The 23,910-nt window shown below is 41.9% G+C and overlaps 1 protein-coding gene across 3 annotated transcripts in view; it reads left to right on the top strand.

The window, feature by feature from the left end:
* The window catches only part of si:dkeyp-97b10.3 (NACHT, LRR and PYD domains-containing protein 1b allele 3), a 136,507-nt gene that overhangs the window by 108,923 nt on the left and 3,674 nt on the right, over positions 1-23,910 (top strand). For 2 of the 3 annotated variants that reach the window (XM_034168290.1, XM_034168289.1), the window contains 6 exons: positions 696-948; positions 18,022-18,147; positions 18,268-18,403; positions 20,464-20,511; positions 20,640-20,710; positions 20,852-21,142. In XM_034168290.1, coding sequence (XP_034024181.1) covers positions 696-948; positions 18,022-18,147; positions 18,268-18,403; positions 20,464-20,511; positions 20,640-20,710; positions 20,852-20,860 — 643 coding nt within the window. In that variant the 3' untranslated portion in view covers positions 20,861-21,142. Of the gene's footprint in view, positions 1-695; positions 949-18,021; positions 18,148-18,267; positions 18,404-20,463; positions 20,513-20,639; positions 20,711-20,851; positions 21,143-23,910 lie in introns of all 3 variants that reach the window. The other variant, XM_034168288.1, reaches the window with a different exon arrangement.

Genomic DNA, 23,910 nt, shown 5'->3' with positions numbered 1-23,910 from the left:
AGCCCAAATCTTCTTGAATATTAAGTCAAAGCTTGGCACTCCTGCCTTGGGCAGTTTTGTCCATTCCTCTTTGTAGCACTTCCTAGCTCAGATCAGGTTGGATGGAAAGCGTCTGTGCACAGCCATTTTCACATCTCTCTAGAGATGTTTCAATTGGATTCAGGTCTGGGCTCTGGCTGGACCACTCAAGGACATTCACAGAGTTGTCCTGAAGCACATGTACACATGATTTCTTAGTTTATTTTTAATAAATTTGCAAAAATCTCATAAAACCTTTTTCACTTTGCAATTATGGGGTATTGTGTGCAGTTTTTTTTTGTGGGGGGGGGGGGGATTTCATTTTGGAATAAGGGTGTAACTTACAAAAATGTGGAAAAGTGAAATGCTGGTGTATACGTCCTGGATGCACTGTAGATGTTCTGGTACAGAACGTCACCCCAAAGCCTACAATCCTAGTCGTCAGCCCAGTGGTATTATGTTAGTTTTAAAATTCTTTACATACATATACATTACATACGATACAGATATTACGGACTTGAACACAAACATTTGGGGCGTGTTTTTTTTTTGTTGTTTTGTTACACTTAAAAATGATCTTGGAAATTCAGATAAACGTTGAACATTTCAAAATAAAAGCGATGTGTGTCCATGCATAATAAAAAATCTCACTACATACTCCCATTGCCTTTATGCAGGCCAGAAAATGAGATGATATTTGGTGTCCTGCACATTAAGGGCATCGTCCACTCGGTCGAACCCACAGTTGACCACTCGAACAGCCATGTCACGTGGCGTGTGACATCACTTTCCCCTGTGGGTCCCATCGTCCAGTCCAGTCAGTCTGTTGAACACCATGGGGTGGTCCTGGTTTACAGGCAGCTCGGCAGTAACAGCAACAACTACAGCTTCCATATTTATCTGGCCACCAACAGCTCATCGGACATAAAGGTTTGTATGATGGTGGTGTGGTCAGTGTTTGCTTCAAGTAGGCTATAGAAAAGACAGGTGACATATCACTATGAACCCTTGTACATGTAAAGTCCTTTTAACTTTGTATTAGTGATCATGAATGGCTGCAGTTAGTAACTTCTCATAAAAGTTTGTTTGACAGCACTCATTAAATTTGCCAACATAAACATAAAAGAAAATGTTGAAGAACTCAGTGCAGATCTGAGCCCCTGTTGAACATCTGCAGATTCTAGCATTATCACGTAAAACAATTGTAGAGGTACAGTACCAGTACAAGTCATTGTGGCTACTAGTAGGACTGCCACAAATGATTGTTTTGATAATCAACTAGTCACCGATTATTTTTGCGATTAGTCGACTAATCGGATCATATGTAAATTGTGCCTTATCGCACCAGCATGCAGCTGTTATTTGCTTGCTGAGGTGTGCATGTTGTTGGCTTGATAACAAAGTCATCCTTTGAAGAGCAACATATGTTTTTAGCACTGAAACATAGCATTATAAAACATTAGCGTTATCAAATTTCCTATTCAAACATAACATCGCTGTTATAACGTTACAGCAAACACATAACATATGTTTGCTAAGGCTAATGAAATCGTCATCGTTAATGTTAACTATAGAGCTATTAATATAATTAGCTCAATATAAACGTTAATGTTTCCAACTAACTAGCCACTTAGCTTACTGAGACGACTGCCCCTCTTCGTCAGAATCAACCACAATGTGCTTCCTTCTTAGATGCTCCTGTATCGCCATTGTACTATTGTGTACTCCCTTTGATCCGCGCACTTGCACACACATTGTCGTGATGATCCCACCTGCTGTGTTCCCAGCTGGACACTGTGCTTTGTTCCACTGGCTGCCACGCGTTGTACGCTGGACGCTGCGTATATAAAATAATTATTTTGTAGCAGATTAATCATTTTCTCTCCGCGTGGGCTGTTGAAACCGTCTCTAATCGCTTCTGGAATCACAGAGGACCGCTCCAGCTGCAGCTTTTCTCTCTCGCCGCACTTAATGAGATGAAGAGTGCAGTTGGACCTGTCTACAAAGGTAATTATTTGTCTATTTATATTGTAATGGCTTGGTAAAACAGTTGTTCATTCGTTCTTGTGAGCAGGCTGTAAAAGTATGTTTATGACAGATTTAACATCTCAGTTATAATCGTTCGGGACAAGCTGGTGCTGTGGTGTGGTGCGCTGATGCAGTCACTCACACTCACGCAGTGTTTTTGAATTGTTTGTGTAATGTTCACATGAAGTTCAAGTAATTAAAGCGTGATGGAGATTTTGAGCATTTCAAAATTTTCTTTGCGCACAGTTTACAACGGTTTACAATGAGTTTGGACGAGTTTACTCTCGTGCACGGTAGAGTGCGTGAAAGTGCGTGGATCAAAGTCATGCAGTGTCAGGGCACCTTCAAGGCAGACTTGCCTTAAGGTGCCCTGACACTTGCACTTCCGGTGAGTCACGACTGACCCGGATTACCACCACTGCGCATGTGCGTCAGTGACCGAAGGCAGCAGAAGATACAGCAGCAGTTTTGAGAGAAAACAAAGTGTGTAAATAAATAAACAATGACGTCGTTAGTCACCAACCGTTTGATAGTCGTCGTAATCATGACTAGTCATCTAATTGTGGCAGCCCTAGCTACTACGGGTCGACCAATATGGCTTTGTCCAGAGTTTATATGGTAAGATTATTACTACTGTAGGAGACCAGTAGAGATTTTTTTTAAACAGTTATTTGCCTGCAGTAAAAAAAGTCCTAAAAAGGTGTCAAAATTTAAAATAATACAAACTCTTAATATAGAACTTTCTTGGAATGCCTTACAGCATAAGTGCAATTCACAATAAGCTTTCAACATGACCTTCACACAAAAAGTGAAGGGAGCTCAAAGCAGCATTTTTTTTTTTTAAGTTGAACAAACAAACAAACAAATAAATAAATACAGGTGACTCAGCTCCAGGCTGCACACTGCTGCCTTCTATGTGACAGTAGTATCAGTAGCATCAGACCATGTCTCGATTCAGAAATTTCCAGCTGTTTAATGAATTAAGAGTTAACATGGGGGGGGGCAGTGGCCAAGCGTTAAGTGTGCTTGTTTCCAAACGTATGCCAAATCAACATGCAGATCCACTTCAGATCTGCTGTGGTGCGCTGAGTGAAACAAGGCTGAAGCCAAAGTAACTTACTATATAATGACCACATAGAAAGGTCTTAACTTTTATTACATTTGAAATTATTATCTCCTTCAGCCCTCTGTGAAGTATTTATCGTTTTAATCATTGCTTACTGGAGTTTTCTCTTTCCTGCAAGTCTGAACTATAATTTGATACACACCTGCAGTTTCTGCTCAGTGCTCCCCTCACAGACAGAGTGACTGGGCTTTTGGGGTGGGGTATATGTACTGGACTGGCAGGAAAATACTGAGATTCAAGTTGTTGACTTGTGATCTATTTGGAAAATGTACGTGTCAGTCTTTAAATGAAGGCCAAACTGGCGACCAGTGAGTTGGCATAGTACTGCAAAGGAAATTGTGTCATTGTCAGATCAGCTTTACAACTGGCACATACCACTACCAGTACAGGGGTCGAATTAGTACGTGCATGTGCTAGTTTGTCCACGTATTATTCGAGTGGTGCACGTAATTTTATACTGCACTAGCACTGGTGCAAGTAACTTCATCCAAGTTTTATCAGCTATGATGAACCAATAAAGGAATAAATAAGAAAAAAAAACAATTCCAGTGTGTTGTCTTCGTCTTCCCTGCGTTTTATGACTCACACACAGAGCGAGTTGCTGTGCTCTATTTGTTGTGGAAAGCTGACAAACGTCGCCAGCAGCGCAGTCCCTGGGTTCACAACATTCTCATGAGACGCTCCCAATTCGGGGAGTTTCATTATTTGCTGCAGGAGCTGCAGCAAATAACTGGAGCTGCAGGAGCTCCAGTTTGAGACCTCCTGTTCCGTTTGCGCGCATGTAAACAAAGAATAGAAAAAAAAAAACTGGCTGCCGCTGCGGTCCTCGCTCTCTCTCCCCCCAAACTCTGTCATCATTGTGTTATGAACCAGCCACCATTTGTTTTATTATACATCTGTGTAGTTAATAAAATTATCTTCACAGACGATTAGTTTGCTCGCGCACGCTGAAAAAAAAAACTGTTTGCTGCTGCTGCTGCCCTCCCCTCAAACTCTCCCCAGAGAGGAAGAGTCTGACACATCCGAGGAGGAGTTAAACAGTGATATAAGACTGACTTTGGTTTGTTGCAAGTCAACTTTTTTTTTTGGTGCAAATAATTTTTGTTACTAGCACCAGTGCAAGTAGGTTAAAAAATGTATTCGACCCCTGCAAGTAAAAATGTTAAATATCTGATAATCAGTCAACACCTAGTAACTACTTTGTCAAGTTCTGGAAAGCATCCCAATTGTGACCAACAGGAGAGATGGAATTGATTTGGATGGCCAAAGGATACCATGAGGCAGAAGCTGCTGGAACACCAGTATTACATTCTATAGTCCAATGACTTTTAAGTTATCATGGACTGAAAGGCTGTGGTGAAGAAAGAAGTTCCTGCTCCAAAATTGAAAACTTCAAGCTTGATTAAAGTTTGCAGCTGACCACATGAACAAAGAAAAAACTATCTGGAGTAGTTTTTTTCCACTGAGACAGAGGTTGAGTAGTTTAACCATATTTATCAAAGGGTGCTTGAGGAGTAAAGCAAAGACCTTCATCCCCAAGGACACTGTACCAGCTGTTAAGTATGGTGGGGGGAGCATCATGCTCTGTTTTGTTGCCAGTGGAATTACACAATGTGGGTGGAACAATGAAGATAGATGACTGCCTCAGAATTGTTAGGTACAACCTCAACCCACTAGTTAGATAATTAAGCTGGGACACAGTTGGGTGTTCTAACAGATCAATGAGACCAAACTCCTTTACCCATTACGGAATGGGTAAAGGAGGACAACTTTAAACGTTTGGAAAGTCCGCTCTCAGCCCTAGTGAAAATACCTGGGCTGTCCATAAAAGTTGTGTCCATGCCAGGACACCAGCTAATTTAATTCTAATGAATTAGAATTAACTTTATGAAGTCTCCCAAGAAGAGTGGCCAAATACTACAAAATTAATGTAAATCACAAATATGATATTGCCATGGGAGTACCATAAGTCAACATTTAGTTCTGCAGGTGAGACCCACTGTGTAGAAATCTTCTTACAGGGTTGGTTCTAATAAGAACAACACACCAGTGACTGAAATCATTCTCTTCGTTCAAAACCACATGGGAGTTTTCAATTCAGTTGGCACCCAACATGGATACAGTAATGGGCAAGTCATTGCAATGCTCCTCCTCCTCCCCCCCAAAAAAGTTTCTAAAATTGCAAGGAAAAAATAAAGGTTGTTTTGTTGTCTTTTAGGGCTGCAGCTATCTATTTTAGTAATCAAATATTCTATCGATTATTCTGGTGATTAATCGAGTAGACGGATAAAAAGTACTTTTGCATTTTTAAACATCATCAGTAGTCCAGGACTCTCCCTAATGCTATGTTTACACATAACAAAGGCATGTCACGAATGCCACGAAGTATACATTCTTGGCTGCTGATCACGAATATGATGATTCGGGGCAGAGGCGTCAGGTGTCCTCAGGAACTGCTGCACCCTGTTACCACACGTTACAATTAATGGCACATGTTGCTGGAGAATTATCAGGAACCATTACGCACGGTCAAGAATATTGTTCCGCGTTGTTGCGCACTATCACGCGTAACAATCGTTAAGTTCTATCAAGTTGTGAATGAGGCGAATTGTCTCCACACCACACCACACATCATTCATCCAACCGTCAGTTGCTGAACAATTCAGATCGCTCCAGTTTTTCCTCAACAGCCACAGCAGAAGAACTTTGTGATTGCATGCTTCATTGGGCTCTGTGCCATGAAGTGGCGCAGAGAGGAGGAGGAGACTGAGAGCCAGATGTGTGGCTCCACGTGGCTCTTGTCTCACTCATTTTCCCAAACAGGCACATGCAGCAGGTGGAACACCTGCAGGAGCGCGCTGAGGAGCACTGGAACAAGACTTTAGCTGACTTGGCGTCACTGTCCCAATTCTTCAGCATACTGCAGCAATGAAACTGAATGCAGTGCAGCAGGGTTTTAATTGTGCGCACGTCGGAGAAGAACGCTGTCACACTCTATTAAAGATCACCACTAATCAAGATGGATCAAACACGCTCAGTTGCGACCTCCACGGAAATGAGGCGAAATGACGGTGGTGCGTGACATTCATGGAAGATTTTTTGACAGCCAAAAACATGCTCCATGAAAATCACGAAAATCACGCACCAACACATGTCAGGAATGTGCCAAGAATGACGCAAATATGACATTCGTAACGTGTCTTGCCGATGTGTAAATGCACCTAAAGCAATGGCACAATGTCGGGCCAAAGTCTTGACATTTTGCTGAAATGGTGATGGGATGTGGTTTCTGTATTGTATTGTTGTTTTTTTTTCCCCAACTTTTTTGTTGGGGGAAAAAAAAACAATTTTTGATTTGTTGTTTTTTTTTAATTTATTTTTATTAAGGTTGGTGGGCTGGGTCACTGCGTTCATTTTTTTGAATCCCTCTTTCTCTGCACTTCAGCAGATGCATTTCAGCTGGAGGTTGAACATGCAAGCCTCACAGTCAGTTTATTATTATTATTATTATTATTATTAATAATTTATTGTTATCATTTTAATGAAGTTACAGTATTTGTGAAGCATTTTGTGTCACCCAAAAAAGTGAAAATTAAAAAGCGAAATACTCAATGCGAGTCTGAGCAAAACACAGAAGGAAAAAGGGATCTTCTTTCAGAAACTGTTGTGTGTGGCCGGGGACAGAGCTGTGAGGTGTGAGGGGAGTGCTGAGAGCCCCTCAACACCTGGTAAAGAGAGACAGCAGCCGGGCAAATAGTCACTCCCCAGTGCGGAGCGGACCGTGCGTTTTTAAAAATAGACAAACATATGCTTCGCTTTAAATGCGCAGTCAGTCTGTTTCAGATGATCAGTGTGGACCCTTTTTCTCTGAAAAGGCTTTATTTTACTCTGTGTGTTGTGTTGGAAAGCAGTAGCTTTTGGATTAGCCTTTACCACGGTTTATGGGCATGCTCTAGTCTTCTGTTTTTTTTTCTGGGGATGCTCCAGCGCCACACACAGGCCTGTCATATGTACTACAATGTTAAACGAAGCTTCAAGGCACAGAATTTGCCTCGAACATTTTTTGTAATCGAATGATTCGAGTTACTCGACTAATCATTTCAGCCCTAGTGTCTTTCGTTCCACAAAATGGTACGATTGTGCAGCTTTGGCTGATCAGGACGGACTGATTCTGAGATGCTTGCAGGGTTGACGTTTATTTTATCAAGTGTCCTGTAAGAAACTTCCTTTTTGTTTTGTCAGGGTTCTCCTCAAAAATTTTAGTGTATAGCGGTGCTGTTGGCAATTATAACGCAAGGCGGTGCGCGTTGTGAGTCATTTTGACTGGTTTTAGATGCATTGAAAGCAAGAATAATTGACAAATGTAATATCAAAGTTCTTTTTGCATGTTAATAAGTTAATAAAATAAGTAACATTGAAAAGTTTAAAAACATATTAATATTTGATGGACATAACATTTGCTCCTCTTCAGAAATGACACACTGTACCTTTAATCCATTAAGACAGGCAGAGTTTTCCTGTCATGTTGACAGTTTCGTTCTTTCTTTTTAACATTTCTGAGTGGGATTGCATATTTTTTAAAAACAATATAACCCCTAATTGTCTTGTTCGAACAAGAGCTAAACCTGGACTGATTTGATTGTCAAATCAGAATCAAATTTATTGCAAAGTAAGTTCTCACATACAAGTAATTTGATCTGGTGTCATTGGTGCATAAGCAGCAATAATAAAAAGAAAATGAAAAATAAAATACTTCTGTAAGAAGTAAAGAAGTAAATCTGCTCTTTTAAAGATGAAACCCTGGATGAAAAACTTTCACACTTTATTGTTTCACTGAGGCTGTGTGGTGAAGATGATCGTTGATTAAAATTGCTTTGCTGTTTTTTACAGCGTGTAGCGTCTGCTGTTCACACTTTTTAATCTCTCTCTCTCCTCTTTCTCTCGCTCTCTCTCTCTCCTCTCTCTCTTCTGTCTCTCTTTCTCTCCTCTCTCTCTCTGGCTCCTCTCTCTGTGAGGGAACGAGAGATTTGATACGTCTTTTTTGCAAAAACCGTATGGATTTGAATCACGTGTGATTGCATCAGCCAAGCTTGAACCTTCGTGCGCATGCGTGAGTTTTTTCACGCCTGTCGGTTGCGTCATTCGCCTTCACTTTGGAAATGATCTGGTCGTTTCAGCCTGTCAATTATCCACTGGTTGTGGATAAAAATGCTTTTGTTCTGTTCATGGCGGACGGCGCATCTACAAGCCGGACTGAAAGAATCAAAATTATAGTACAGCGCAAAAGGTTCCCGGTTCAAACCCCACACCTGCCGCATTTCTCCATATAATGTGGAGGTCCATCAGGAAGGGCACCCATTGTAGATTTGTGCCAAATCAACATGCAGATGCAAATTGGATCTGCTGTGAAAACAAGGGGAACAGCTGTAAAGTTTTACTTTTTATGAATTAAGACAGAGTAAAATTCAATGAAAATATTCAGTTGATAATTTCTAGTAAATGTTACTTGAGTTATTCTTTTAGATAAACTAATATATGCAAGTAAAATTTACTTAAGAATTGTCCTTGTAAAATTTACTCGGAATTTCTGAGTGAAAAAAATTGCCTAGGTTTTTTTCAAGTAAATATCACTCCAATTTTTTTTTTTTTTCAATGTGATAAAGGTAGGGATGTGGTGCTAAGCCTGTGTAATAAAATTTGGGAGGCAGGAGTGATTCCAGTTGAGTGGAAGATGGCTGTTATTATTCCCATCAAAAAGCCTGGTAAAGATCCTGCGAAGCTGTGTAATTATAGGCCAATTGCACTGACGTCTCATTTGGCGAAGACTATGGAGAAAATGATATATTGACACATTGACACACTGGATTGAAAGCAACAGTAAACTGGAGAGTTACCAAAGGGGGTTCAGAAAAGGCAGAGGGACAATGGAGCTGCTTCTTCGTTTAGAGGATGACATTAGAAAGGCACAACTTAACAGAGAATCTTTGATAGCCGTTTTCCTCGATATAGAAAAAGCATCTGACATGTTGTGGAAGGATGGCCTTCTAATTAAATTAAACCAGTTGGGCATTAAGGGGCAAATGTTTCAGTGGGTGAAGGTGTTTCTGTCTGATAGATCAATAACAGTGAAGGTAAATGGGATCTTGAGTAACTGCTATCAAGTAGACAATGGTACTCCACAGGGGAGTATTATCAGTCCATTATTGTTTTCTATTATGGTGAACGGAATGTTTGTTGACATTCAAAGCTATGTGAGTGTGGCACTGTTTGCGGATGATGGGGCAATCTGGAAAAGGGGGAGAAATGTACCTTACATCAGTGTTTTTTAACCTTTTTTGAGTCGCGGCACCCTTTTTATATTTACAAAATTCTGCGGCACACCACCAACTAAAATAATATTATAATGCTATTACCTCTGGTTTTGCGCAAAACCCAATTATCGCAATAGAAAATCGATACAGAACACATCGCATTTCGAAAATCCTCAAGCATTTTGTGCTCTGATCTCAAGTAGGGCTGTCACGATTAGGAATTTTTGGAGACGATTAATTGTCAGACAAATAATTGCGATTGACGAATAATTGTCTATTTTTTTTTTCTTTTTTTCCCCTTCTTTATATTCTACTATTGTAGTATAATTACACAACTCTGGAAGAACGTTTGGCTTCTGTGAGTGGAGAAACTGGGAATGGTGCAACATTTTTATTTTTATCTTCATTTTACATACAGTCCCAACTTTTCTGATTTGTGGTTGTTTCTGTTGCATTTCTGAAATTGTTTCTCCTCATCAGTCACGTTTTGTGCTTAAACACTACATTAAGCTCAAGACTGAACAAATAAATACCTTTGGAAAATAACAGCTGTTAAAGTTCAGAGTTCTCACCTGCTTTTTGTGATCTGTGCGTCTGAACATTTTTTTTTTGTGTATCTCAGTTCATTCATATATTCTCATTTTTTAAATATGTTTTTAAAGATATTTAACAGTTTATTTCATCTCATGATCTCATAAATTCAGCATACGACGCGCACATGGTGTGAACAGGACGGTAACGGCAGAATCACACCTTTAGAGAAAGTTCAGAGAGAAGTAAAAGCTTCACGTTTTCGTTTTGTTAACATGTTCACTCCATTTAAAATCCTCTCTCTGCTCCGCGCTCGCTGCGCACTGAACGTGTCGCGCCTGCATTCAGGAATCTCCCTCACCCACCCCCTCCCCTCCCTCACCCACCCCCTCCCTCACTCACCCCCTCCCCTCCCTCCCCTCCTTGACCCACCCCCTCCCTCGCAGTTTGCAGCCTGTTAACTCCGCGCGCGTGCACACACAGGCACAGACACACACACCGACAGCTCCGCATTTTAGACGGCTTTTGAAGGAGACGGCACTGTTTTAATCGGCCGTCAGCCTCCTTGTTATTGTCCCGCCTTAAGACGAGAGCGAGGCTGCAGCACAATGACGTCAGATTCTGAGTCGTTTTATGCTTTGTGGATAAAATAAATAATTCACGGTAATCGCGAATATGAAAAATAATCGCGAATATGAAAAATACCCACGGCACCCCTGACGATCGATCACGGCACCCTAGGGTGCCGCGGCACCCCAGTTGAGAATTACTGCCTTACATTATGAATACGATGCAAGGAGCCATAAATACAGTCCACGAGTGGGCTCTTAAATGGGGTTTCAGGATATCGGAGGATAAAACAAAATTTGTACTGTTTACTAAGAAAAGAACACTGAAAACACTGAACACTGAAATTACAACTTGCTGGTAAAAACTTGGAGAAGGTTGAGTCGTTTAAATACCTGGGCCTATGGATGGATAGGACTTTATCATGTATCGTACATGTGAAACAGATGATTGATAAGTGTAAGAAGGTACTAAATGTGATGAGGTGTTTGTGTGGTGTGGACTGGGGAGCCAGCAGGTCAGCCCTGAAAGCTATTTATACTGGTCTGATAAGGTCAGTGTTGGACTATGGTTGCATGGTGTGTGGGTCAGCTTCTACACCATTACTGAAACAGCTAGATGTAGTTCAAAATCAAGCCCTTCGTCTATGCTGCGGAGCTAGGAAAACTACTCGAGTTGCAGACATCCAGGTTGAGATGGGAGAGATGCTGTTACACCTTAGGAGACATCAACTGGCTCTAGTGTATTGGGCAAACTTAAGGGGACATGATGCTAGTCATATAACCCAGTCAGTGTTAGCACCCTGTCAGAAGCTTTGGATGGTTAATCAAACAGAAAGTGGAGGATATGAACCTAACCACAGTTAAGATCTCACCTACTGTAGTCTTCCCAGTGACATCTCATGGTTGTTTTCAGATCCGAAAGTGGACTTAGGGCTACTGGAGGAACGGCGTGAGAGTGTGGTGGACAACGGTAGGGCCATGTGCTTTCTGTGTGAGAAGTACAGTGAGACTACTGTTTTTGTTGATGCTTCAAAAAACACAGATGGGAGGGTTGGAGTAGGCTGTGTCATTCCTCGGTTAACTGTTGTGGTAGCGAAACAAATTACGGGCGATTTTGTTGTATACACAGCAGAGTTACTGGCAGTATGGCTGGCACTGCACTGGGTGACTGATCATGACATAAAGAATGCAGTAATAGCATCGGACTCAAGTGCGGCATTACTCAGCCTTAAAAACATACAGTCTGACACTAGACAAGACCTTGTATATGACATAGTTTCCTTGACAAATAATCTCACAAAATCAGGAGCTCTCACAGCATTTGTATGGGTCCCAGCTCATATAGGGGTCAGAGGAAATGAGCTGGCTGATAAGTTTGCCAAACAAGCCGCAGGGAAGTCCACCATAGATATTGACATCAGACACAGTAGAGCTGAACTGAAGAGTTTGATCAAAGTTAAAGGTATCAGCAAGTGGCAGCACCTATGGGATGCTGGGCGCACAGGGCACCACTTTGATGGTATTCAGCGAACTGTGTTGGCAGGGGATGGTGCACGCACAGAAACAAAAGGGAAGAGGACATGTTCTCGAGACTGAGGTTTGATCACACAGGACTGAATAGCTCACTGGTTAAGATTAATAAACATGCTGATGGAACCTGTGACTGTGGTGACAATCAGGATACCGTGGAACATGTTCTTCTACAGTGTCCAAAGTACCAACAGCATATCAATCAATCAATCAATCAATTTTATTTATATAGCGCCAAATCACAACAAACAAATCACACAGGGGCAGTCTTCTGCTGGGACTGGTTGGGGCTGAGGGAGGAGAACCAGGAAAAAGACATGCTGTGGAGGGGAGCAGAGATCAATCACTAATGATTAAATGCAGAGTGGTGCATACAGAGCAAAAAGAGAAAGAAACACTCAGTGCATCATGGGAACCCCCAGTAGTCTAAGTCTATAGCAGCATAACTAAGGGATGGTTCAGGGTCACCTGATCCAGCCCTAACTATAAGCTTTAGCAAAAAGGAAGTTTTAAGCCTAATCTTAAAAGTAGAGAGGGTGTCTGTCTCCCTGATCTGAATTGGGAGCTGTTCCACAGGAGAGGAGCCTGAAAGCTGAAGGCTCTGCCTCCCATTCTACTCTTACAAAACCCTAGGAACTACAAGTAAGCCTGCAGTCTGAGAGCAAAGCGCTCTATTGGGTGATATGGTACTATGAGGTCCCTAAGATAAGATGGGACTGATTATTCAAAACCTTATAAGTAAGAAAAAGAATTTTAAATTCTGTTCTAGAATTAACAGGAAGCCAATGAAGAGAGGCCAGTATGGGTGAGATATGCTCTCTCCTTCTAGTCTCCGTTAGTACTCTAGCTGCAGCATTTTGAATTAACTGAAGGCTTTTCAGGGAACTTTTAGGACAACCTGATAATAATGAATTACAATAGTCCAGCCTAGAGGAAATAAATGCATGAATTAGTTTTTCAGCATCACTCTGAGACAAGACCTTTCTAATTTTAGAGATATTGCGTAAATGCAAAAAAGCAGTCCTACATATTTGTTTAATATGCGCTTTGAATGACATATCCTGATCAAAAATGACTCCAAGATTTCTCACAGTATTACTAGAGGTCAGGGTAATGCCATCCAGAGTAAGGATCTGGTTAGACACCATGTTTCTAAGATTTGTGGGGCCAAGTACAATAACTTCAGTTTTATCTGAGTTTAAAAGCAGGAAATTAGAGGTCATCCATGTCTTTATGTCTGTAAGACAATCCTGCAGTTTAGCTAATTGGTGTGTGTCCTCTGGCTTCATGGATAGATAAGCTGGGTATCATCTGCCTAACAATGAAAATTTAAGCAATGCCGTCTAATAATACTGCCTAAGGGAAGCATGTATAAAGTGAATAAAATTGGTCCTAGCACAGAACCTTGTGGAACTCCATAATTAACCTTAGTCTGTGAAGAAGATTCCCCATTTACATGAACAAATTGTAATCTATTAGATAAATATGATTCAAACCACCGCAGCGCAGTGCCTTTAATACCTATGGCATGCTCTAATCTCTGTAATAAAATTTTATGGTCAACAGTATCAAAAGCAGCACTGAGGTCTAACAGAACAAGCACAGAGATGAGTCCACTGTCTGAGGCCATAAGAAGATCATTTGTAACCTTCACTAATGCTGACTGAAACTCTTCAAATAGACCATTCCTCTGCAGATGATCAGTTAGCTGTTTTTACAACTACCCTTTCAAGAATTTTTGAGAGAAAGGAAGGTTGGAGATTGGCCTATAATTATCTAAGATAGCTGGGTCAAGTGATGGCTTTTTAAGTAATGGTTTAATTACTGCCACCTTAAAAGCCTGTGGTACATGGCCAACTAATAAAGATAGATTGATCATATTTAAGATCGAAGCATTAAATAATGGTAGGGCTTCCTTGAGCAGCCTGGTAGGAATGGGGTCTAATAGACATGTTGATGGTTTGGATGAAGTAACTAATGAAAATAGCTCAGACAGAACAATCTGAGAGAAAGAGTCTAACCAAATACCGGCATCACTGAAAGCAGCCAAAGATAACGGTACGTCTTTGGGATGGTTATGAGTAATTATTTCTCTAATAGTTAAAATTTTATTAGCAAAGAAAGTCATGAAGTCATTACTAGTTAAAGTTAAAGGAATACTCGGCTCAATAGAGCTCTGACTCTTTGTCAGCCTGGCTACAGTGCTGAAAAGAAACCTGGGGTTGTTATTTTCTTCAATTAGTGATGAGTAGTAAGATGTCCTAGCTTTACGCAGGGCTTTTCTATAGAGCAACAGACTCTTTTTCCAGGCTAAGTGAAGATCTTCTAAATTAGTGAGACGCCATTTCCTCTCCAACTTACGGGTTATCTGCTTTAAGCTGCGAGTTTGTGAGTTATACCACGGAGTCAGGTACTTCTGATTTAAAGCTCTCTTTTTCAGAGGAGCTACAGCATCCAAAGTTGTCTTCAATGAGGATGTAAAACTATTGACGAGATACTCTATCTCACTTACAGAGTTTAGGTAGCTACTCTGCACTGTGTTGGTATATGGCATTAGAGAACATAAAGAAGGAATCATATCCTTAAACCTAGTTACAGCGCTTTCTGAAAGACTTCTAGTGTAATGAAACTTATTCCCCACTGCTGGGTAGTCCATCAGAGTAAATGTAAATGTTATTAAGAAATGATCAGACAGAAGGGAGTTTTCAGGGAATACTGTTAAGTCTTCAATTTCCATACCATAAGTCAGAACAAGATCTAAGATATGATTAAAGTGGTGGGTGGACTCATTACATTTTGAGCAAAGCCAATTGAGTCTAATAATAGATTAAATGCAGTGTTTGAGGCTGTCATTCTCAGCATCTGTGTGGATGTTAAAATCGCCCACTATAATTATTTTATCTGAGCTAAGCACTAAGTCAGACAAAAGGTCTGAAAATTCACAGAGAAACTCACAGTAACAACCAGGTGGACGATAGATAATAACAAATACGAGGGCTGTCAATAAAGTATAGGTCGTTTTTATTTTTTTCAAAAACTATATGGATTTCATTCATATGTTTTTACGTCAGACATGCTTGAAGCCTCGTGCGCATGCGTGAGTTCTTCCACGCCTGTCGGTGACGTCATTCGCCTGTGAGCACTCCTTGTAGGAGGAGTCATCCAGCCCCTCGTCGGAATTCCTTTGTCTGAGAAGTTGCTGAGAGACTGGCGCTTTGTTTGATCAAAATTTTTTCTAAACCTGTGAGACACATCGAAGTGGACACGGTTCGAAAAATTAAGCTGGTTTTCAGTGAAAATTTTAATGGCTGATGAGAGATTTTGAGGTGATACTGTCGCTTTAAGGACTTCCCACGGTGCGAGACGTCGCGCAGCGCTCTCAGGCGCCATCGTTAGCCTGTTTCAAGCTGAAAACCTCCACATTTCAGGCTCTGTTGATCCAGGACGTCGTGAGAGAACAGAGAAGTTTCAGAAGAAGTCGGTTTCAGCATTTTATCCGGATATTCCACTGTTAAAGGAGATTTTTTTAATGAAAGACGTGCGGACGGGTCCGCGCGTCGGGACGCAGCCGACGCGCTGCGGCGGCACAGGAAAAACACCTCTGTGTTGATAACCATTTGTAAAATCCAGGCGGCTTTTGATGGCTTTCAGTGGAGTGAGTATATGAGAAATTGTTTAACAGCTGGACATGTTCCAACTTGTCCTTAAGGCTTCCAACCCTAACCCTAACCCTAAACCCTGTTTTATGTTGTACACCGAGTATTGCACAAGAGGGGAAAATAAAATTGTTTTGTTTTTGGAACCGCTTCCTGGTTATTTAGCGCTGGGTTCAGTCAGACGCAGGTCCGCTCCTCAACCCGCGTCGGCACATAACATCTGTAAGGCAGAATAAATCAATATGTTGATCAATAATTATATCATTTACTAACAGGGACTTAGAAGAGAGAGACCTAATGTTTAATAGACCACATTTAACTGTTTTAGTCTGTGGTGCAGTTGAAGGTGCTATATTATTTTTCTTTTTGAATTTTTATGCTTAAATAGATTTTTTGCTGGTTATTGGTGGTCTGGGAGCAGGCACCATCTCTACGGGGATGGGGTAATGAGGGGATGGCAGGGGGAGAGAAGCTGCAGAGAGGTGTGTAAGACTACAACTCTCCTTCCTGGTCCCAACCCTGGATAGTCACGGTTTGGAGGATTTAAGAAAATTGGCCAGATTTGGCCAGATTTCTAGAAATGAGAGCTGCTCCATCCAAAGTGGGATGGATGCCGTCTCTCCTAAGAAGACCAGGTTTTCCCCAGAAGCTTTGCCAATTATCTATGAAGCCCACCTCATTTTTTGGACACCACTCAGACAGCCAGCAATTCAAGGATAACATGCGGCTAAACATGTCACTCCCGGTCCGATTGGGGAGGGGCCCAGAGAAAACTACAGAGTCCGACATTGTTTTTGCAAAGTTACACACCGATTTAATGTTAATTTTAGTGACCTCCAATTGGCGTAACCGGGTGTCATTACTGCCGACGTGAATTACAATCTTACCAAATTTACGCTTAGACTTAGCCAGCAGTTTCAAATTTCCTTCAATGTCGCCTGCTCTGGCCCCCGGAAGACAATTGACTGTGGTTGCTGGTGTCGCTAACTTCACATTTCTCAAAACAGAGTCACCAATAACCAGAGTTTGATCCTCGGCGGGTGTGTCGTCGAGTGGGGAAAAAACGGTTAGAAATGTGAACGGGTTGGCGGTGTACACGGGGCTTCTGTTTAGGGCTACGCTTCCTCCTCACAGTCACCCAGTCGGCCTGCTTTCCCGGCTGCTCGGGATCTGCCATAGGGAAACTAACGGCGGCTAAGCTACCTTGGTCCGCACCGACTACAGGGGCCTGGCTAGCTGTAGAATTTTCCACGGTGCGGAGCCGAGTCTCCAATTCGCCCAGCCTGGCCTCCAAAGCTACGAATAAGCTACACTTATTACAAGTACCATTACTGCTAAAGGAGGCCGAGGAATAACTAAACATTTCACACCCAGAGCAGAAAAGTGCGGGAGAGACAGAAGCCGTCATGCTAAACCAGCTAAGAAAACACACAAAGTTAATAATGTGTAAATAATTTAGAGGTGATTCAGCAGAGGGAGTGCTTTAGTTAAGGCATGTGAAGATTACACTGTGAAACAAATCGTTATCTAGTTAACTAGATCAATCTAACTGCGCAGATTAAACAGCTAACAGATACAGCAAAACACCGCTGTGCTCCGGAACAGGAAGTGATACAATACCGCAGTGTGCATAGACAACTACTGTCCAGTCAGCTGCAGGGAAGACAAGTAGTCGTCACCTTACAGAACATACTTCAGCTAGGGTCTGGTGGGATCTGCTTCAAATACTTTTATGAGTATCTGAAGAATGCAGAACTACTACACAGTTTTTTTTTTTTTTTTTTGTACTTTGGTTTTGGGGATGTTAGCCTCCTGACCAACACTGCAGTCCAATTGGTGGCGGTAATGCTCCAGAGAAGCTGGTTGCCAACTGCCATTAAACACGAAGAAGAAGAAGGAGAGACTCATCACTCTTACACCATCTTTGCGGCTTGTTTGTGCAAACTTTTTAAACATGAAGGCTTTCATCTGTAAAATAAAGCCTTAATGTGTCACTAGCTACGCAGGCAGAAGGAGCTCTTTTTATTGGAAGACTTTGACGGAGTTTTTCTTCTTTCACTGAGAAACCTTGTCCTCTGCTTGGCTCAGCTGGCTGCCGGCGGGGGGGGGAGGGGTGAGCAGGCGGCAGTCCCTTCAGTGCAAACAGCCTGGCTGGATTAAATAAATAATAACAGCGCTGTGGTAACAGTGTAATGGCACTACGCATGTTCCATTGTCTGAGGAGAACCCTGGCTTTGTCCTCATGTACACAGGATATAGGGAAGCAGGTGCGGAGCTACAAGAACCGTTACATCAAGATAGAAAAGCCCCCCACATGTAAACTGGAGGAGTGCACATACCGTCTGTTGAGTGATCCAGAGGGCGAGATCAAACCTGAGGTCTGTGGCAACATGATACTGCATACTGAAAACACATATCACATGTTGTGAAGTTCAGATACAGTCATTAATGTATTGTGTTCTGCACTGACAAAATATTTTCCTGTGGTGTTTCTGCAGAATTTGAAATTTACTCTTGCAGTAACGAAGATGAAAGGCTACTTTGAAGCATTCTTTGAGCACCCTCCTCCCTTTAAATTGTCTCTCATAGAGATGGACTCTGAGCAGACTGTGTGGTCTGCCACCATTAGAGAAGGTAACAGAGTGCTTAGTTTCCTGCTCAGCACTTCACTGATTTGTAGGGGACGGGGGGGACCCAGATAGGTGTTGAAGCTGTAAAACCAGGTAACATTTAGCTACAAGTTAAATTAACTATATTTATACACTGCTACATTTTACATTTATGTGCAGGACAGAGGTGTTTGTTGATGTAGATGCCTGTGCACGAGAACAAAGGTCCAAGTCTTTAAGGTCCTGGAGCTTCCTATTTTACTGTATGGTTGTGAGACTTGGATGATAACCATAGACATGAGGTGACGACGAGATGTCTTTGGCGCTATGTTTCTTCAGAGGATCCTTGGGTTTAAACAGGAATGACTTTGTGTCATACAAATGAATTCTAAGATGATGAGTATCACTTACATTACGACCCAATATCAGCTACGACACTTTGGCCATGTGGCGCATGAATGAACTGGCACTCAGGTGGCTCACTGTTGAGGATCTCAGCAACTGGAGAAGGCCAAGGGGATGCTCATTTTTCAGCTGGCTGTGGTAAATAGATGGTTATTTTAAAGATGTGGTGGTGGTTGTCAGCCTGGGAAGTTGCAGTTGCAAGACCCAGGGCGGTTTTTTTGGTGTGATTGCAGTGATGCATGTCACTGGCGAATGCTCCCAGACCTGTTAGTGAGAATTCAAAAGCTCTTGTTTTACTATTTATTGATGTTCACATGATCCACTATGGTTAAGATGTTGTGGCTCCAGTCACAAATTTGTGACGTGTAATTTTATGCTGATTTTTGATCACCAGAAATGCTGAAGGTTCTGGGTGTAGAGGGATTGTCTTGGATGAGACATCTCTTCAACATTGCGTTAGGGTCTGGGACAGTGCCTAAGGAGTGGGAAAACTGGGGTGGTGGTCCCATATTTAAAAAAAAAAAAAGGTCCAGAGAGTGTGTGCCAACTACAGGGGCATCACACTACTCAGCCTCCCTGGTAAAGTCTACTCCAGGGTGCTGGAAAGCAGAGTTCGGCTGATAGTCGAACCTCTGACTGAAGAGGAACAATGCAGGTTCCATCCTTGTCGTGGAACAACCGACCAGCTCTTCACTCTCACAAGGATCCTGGAGGGTGCCTGGGAGTAAGCCCATCCAGTCTACATGCATTTTCTGGACTTGGAGAAGTCGAATGATCGGGTACCCTGGGAGATACTGTGGGAGGTTCTGCGGGACTATGGAGTGAGGGGGTCCTTTCTCAGGGCCATCCAGTCTCTGTACTCACAAAGCGAGAGTTGTATTCGGGTGCTCGGCAGTAAATCAGACTCATTTCCGGTGGGGGTTGGCCTCCACCAGGGCTGCGCCTTAGCACCAATCCTGTTTGTGATATTCATGGACAAGATATCGGTGGGGATTCCAGTTTGGTGGGCTCAGGGTCTCATCGCTGCTTTTTGCAGATGATGTGGTCCTATTGGTTTCATCGGCCTGTGACCTCCAAGACTCACTGGATCGGTTCACAGCCGAGTGCAAATCAACTGGGATGAGGATCAGCACCTCTAAATCTGACACCATGGTTCTCAGCAGGGAACCGATGGATTGCCTACTCTGGGTAGGGAATGTGGTCTTGCCCCAAGTGAAGGAGTTCAAGTACCTTTCAATCTTGTTCTTGAGTGAGGGATCCAGATATGGGTTCCAGGTCAAATTTTCTTTTCTTTTGATATCAAAGCTTATTTCGTGATGAGATGGAACATTTTTGCATGTTCAGTCATTTCTGTGCATAGAAAATGTCTCTGTATTTCCATAGATTGTCTGTCAGTTCTTTTACTTTGCCGTATATGAACTGAAAAGAAAATACACAGTTGAAGATAGCTAGTGTAATTATTGCTTTTTCCAGTGCCTCCCTTATGACATTTTCTTATTTGGTGGATTTACACAAACAAAACATACAAGGGAATTTTGTCTCCCCCCTTTTTTCGTCCAAATACCTTTTCATTTGTGAATTTGCCAGACGTTTGCTGTGGTCCTACATTCATGCAAAATAAAGTTTGTGTCTGTGTTTATAGCTTTTTTGGGTAATATGTATCTTGTGCTTGACCCATAGGTGATTGTGCAGATAATGCAGAACAAAAGCCAAAGAAAAGGACCATCAGTAAGATTATTGTTTGTTTGCAAAATGTCTGATTTTTGAGGATTTTAATCACATTTGTTTTCCCCAACACAATATTTTCATATTATTAACTGCTACCGGTTGACATGACTTGTCTTTTTCTCTCACAGGACAGCAGACGAGCAGCAGTCCATCAGAGGAAGAATTACCTGTAAAAAACCCAGATGGCAGGATGAATCAGGTGTTTTTGCTCTTAAGTAATTACTGATTGTTTCACTCAAGTGAACAGAAACCATATTGTAGATCCCTTGGCAGTATTTCCTGGTGCACCTTTCTATTGGAATTGATATTGACCACATCATTGTGGTGTATCTTCTTACAGATGGAGTGAAAACAGTCACAACTCAGAGTGCTGACATGTCGGAGATGCAGCTCCTGCAGGTCGGCAAACAACTTGGGAAGGAATGGAAACAGGTGGCCATCTATCTAGGTTTGAGCATCAGAGAGCTTGAGGACATCCAGACAGCAGAGAAAGATGTGATCATGCAGAAGCTGAAGATGCTGGTAGAGTGGAAGAATAGAAGACGGTCGGGAGAGGCCACAGCATACCACCTGTGGAAGAGTCTAGAGCACCTTGACGACCTCCCAAATGAGGTCCATGAGACTCTGCAAGGTAAAATCTCTACGTGAAAATTTCATGTTTTTCTGTGTCTGTCTAGGTGCTCTGTCTAGCTAACAGCCTTATTCCAGAATGGAGTAAATTGATTTTTTTTTTTTTTTCCTCAAAATTCTACTCACAACACCCCATAATGACAACATGAAAAAAGTTTTTTTATTATTATTATTATTACATTTTTTCAAATTTATTAAAAATAAAAAACTAAGAAGTCACGTGTACATACGTATTCACACCCTTTGCTCAATACTTTGTTGATGCACCTTTGACAGCAATTACAGGCTCAAGTCTTTTGAATATGATGCCACAAGCTTGGTGCACCTATGTTTGGGCAGTTTTGTCCATTCCTCTTTGCGGCAGCTCTCAAGCTCCATCAAGTGGATTGGGAAGCGTCGGTTGCACAGCCAATTTCAGATCGCTCCAGAGATGTTCAGTCGGGGTTCAGGTCTGGGCTCTGGCTGGGACACTCAGGGACATTCACAGAGTTGTCCTGAAGCCACTCCTTTGATATCTTGGCTGTGTGTTTAGGGTCATTGTCCAGCTGAAAGATGAACCGTTACCCCAGTCTGAGGTCAAGAGTGCTCTGAAGCAGGTTTTTATCCACAATGTCTCTGTACATTGCTGTGTTCATCTTTCCCTCAACCCTGACTAGTCTCCCAGTTCCTACCACTGAAACACATCCCCACAGCATGATGCTGCCACCACCATGCTTCACTTTAGGGACGGCACCTGTTTGTGATGCCTGGCTTTCAAATCAAATCAATTTTATTTATATAGCGCCAAATCACAACAAACAGTTGCCCCAACGCGCTTTATATTGTAAGGCAAAGCCATACAATAATTAAGGAAAAACCCCAACGGTCAAAACGACCCCCTGTGAGCAAGCACTTGGCGACAGTGGGAAGGAAAAACTCCCTTTTAACAGGAAGAAACCTCCAGCAGAGCCAGGCTCAGGGAGGGACAGGCTTCTGCTGGGACTGGTTGGGGCTGAGGGAGAGAACCAGGAAAAAGACATGCTGTGGAGGGGATATTTGTTTAATATGCACATTGAATGACATATCCTGATCAAAAATGACTCCAAGATTTCTCACAGTATTACTAGAGGTCAGGGGTAATGCCATCCAGAGTAAAGATCTGGTTAGACACCATGTTTCTAAGATTTGTGGGCCAAGTACAATAACTTCAGTTTTATCTGAGTTTAAAAGCAGGAAATTAGAGGTCATCCATGTCTTTATGTCTGTAAGACAATCCTGCAGTTTAAACTAATTGGTGTGTGTCCTCTGGCTTCATGGATAGATAAAGCTGGGTATCCTGCGTAACAATGAAAATTTAAGCAATGCTGTCTAATAATACTGCCTAAGGAAGCATGTATAAAGTGAATAAAATTGGTCCTAGCACAGAACCTTGTGGAACTCCATAATTAACCTTAGTCTGTGAAGAAGATTCCCCATTTACATGAACAAATTGTAATCTATTAGATAAATATGATTCAAACCACCGCAGCGCAGTGCCTTTAATACCTATGGCATGCTCTAATTTCTGTAATAAAATTTTATGGTCAACAGTATCAAAAGCAGCACTGAGATCTAACAGAACAAGCACAGAGATGAGTCCACTGTCTGAGGCCATAAGAAGATCATTTGTGTAACCTTCACTAATGTTGTTTCTGTACTATGATGAATTCTAAAACCTGACTGAAACTCTTCAAATAGACCATTCCTCTGCAGATGATCCAGTTAGCATGGCCACAGAGTTCAGTCTTTGTCTCATCAGGACCAAAAAATTTAAGAGTCCTTCAGGTGCCTTTTGGCAAACTCCAGGTGGGCTGCCATGTCCTTTTACTAAGGAGTGGCTTCTGTCTGGCCACTCTACCGTACAGGCCTGATTGGTGGATTGCTGCAGAGATGGTTGTCCTTCTGGAAGGTTCTCTCTCCACAAAGGAATGCTGGAGCTCTGACAGAGTGACCATCAGGTTCTTGGTCACCTCCCTGACTAAGGCCCTTCTCCCCCGATCGTTCAGTTTAGGTGAGCGGCCAGCTCTATGAAGAGTCCTGGTGGATCTGAACTTCTTCCATTTATGGATGATGGAGGCCACTGTGCTCATTGGGACCTTTAAAATGTTTCTGTACCCTTCCCCAGATTTGTATCTCAAGACAATCATTGTCTCAGAGGTCTACAGACAATTCCTTTGATTTAATGTTGGTTTGTGTTCTGACATCCGCTGTCAACTGTGGACATTATATGTAGACAGGTTGTGTCTTTCCAAAATCATGTCCAATCAACTGAATTTACCCCAGGCGGACTCCAGTCAAGCTGTAGAAACATGCCAATCAGTGGAAACAGGATGCACCTGAGCTCAATTGTGAGCTTCATGGCAATGGTTGTGAATACTTATGTACACATGATATTTTAATGTTTTAATTTTAATAAATTTGCAAAAATCTAAAAAAACTAAATAAATCCTTTTTCACATTGTCATTATAGAGTATTTTGTGTGTAGAATTTGAGGAAAAATGAATTTAATCTAATTTGGAATAGGGCTGTAACATAACAAAATGTGGACAAAGTGAAAGTGCCGTGAATATTTTCTGGCAGGACAGTACTGCCATACTGCCAGTTTTACCATCAGTCGGGCTGCCAAAAGGCCACAGTTCACGCTCACGTCGTCCTGACCCAAAATCAAAGCTGGATGCAAGATATAAAATTTATCGCAATCCCTGGGGCACATGTGCACGTGTTCAAAATGTTCAAAATAGATTTTTAGA

Source organism: Thalassophryne amazonica, chromosome 4 (assembly GCF_902500255.1).
Source record: "Thalassophryne amazonica chromosome 4, fThaAma1.1, whole genome shotgun sequence".
NCBI classification, from domain to species: domain Eukaryota; kingdom Metazoa; phylum Chordata; class Actinopteri; order Batrachoidiformes; family Batrachoididae; genus Thalassophryne; species Thalassophryne amazonica.
Note: the sequence above shows the minus strand (reverse complement) of the source record. Positions and strands in the feature narration are given on the sequence as shown.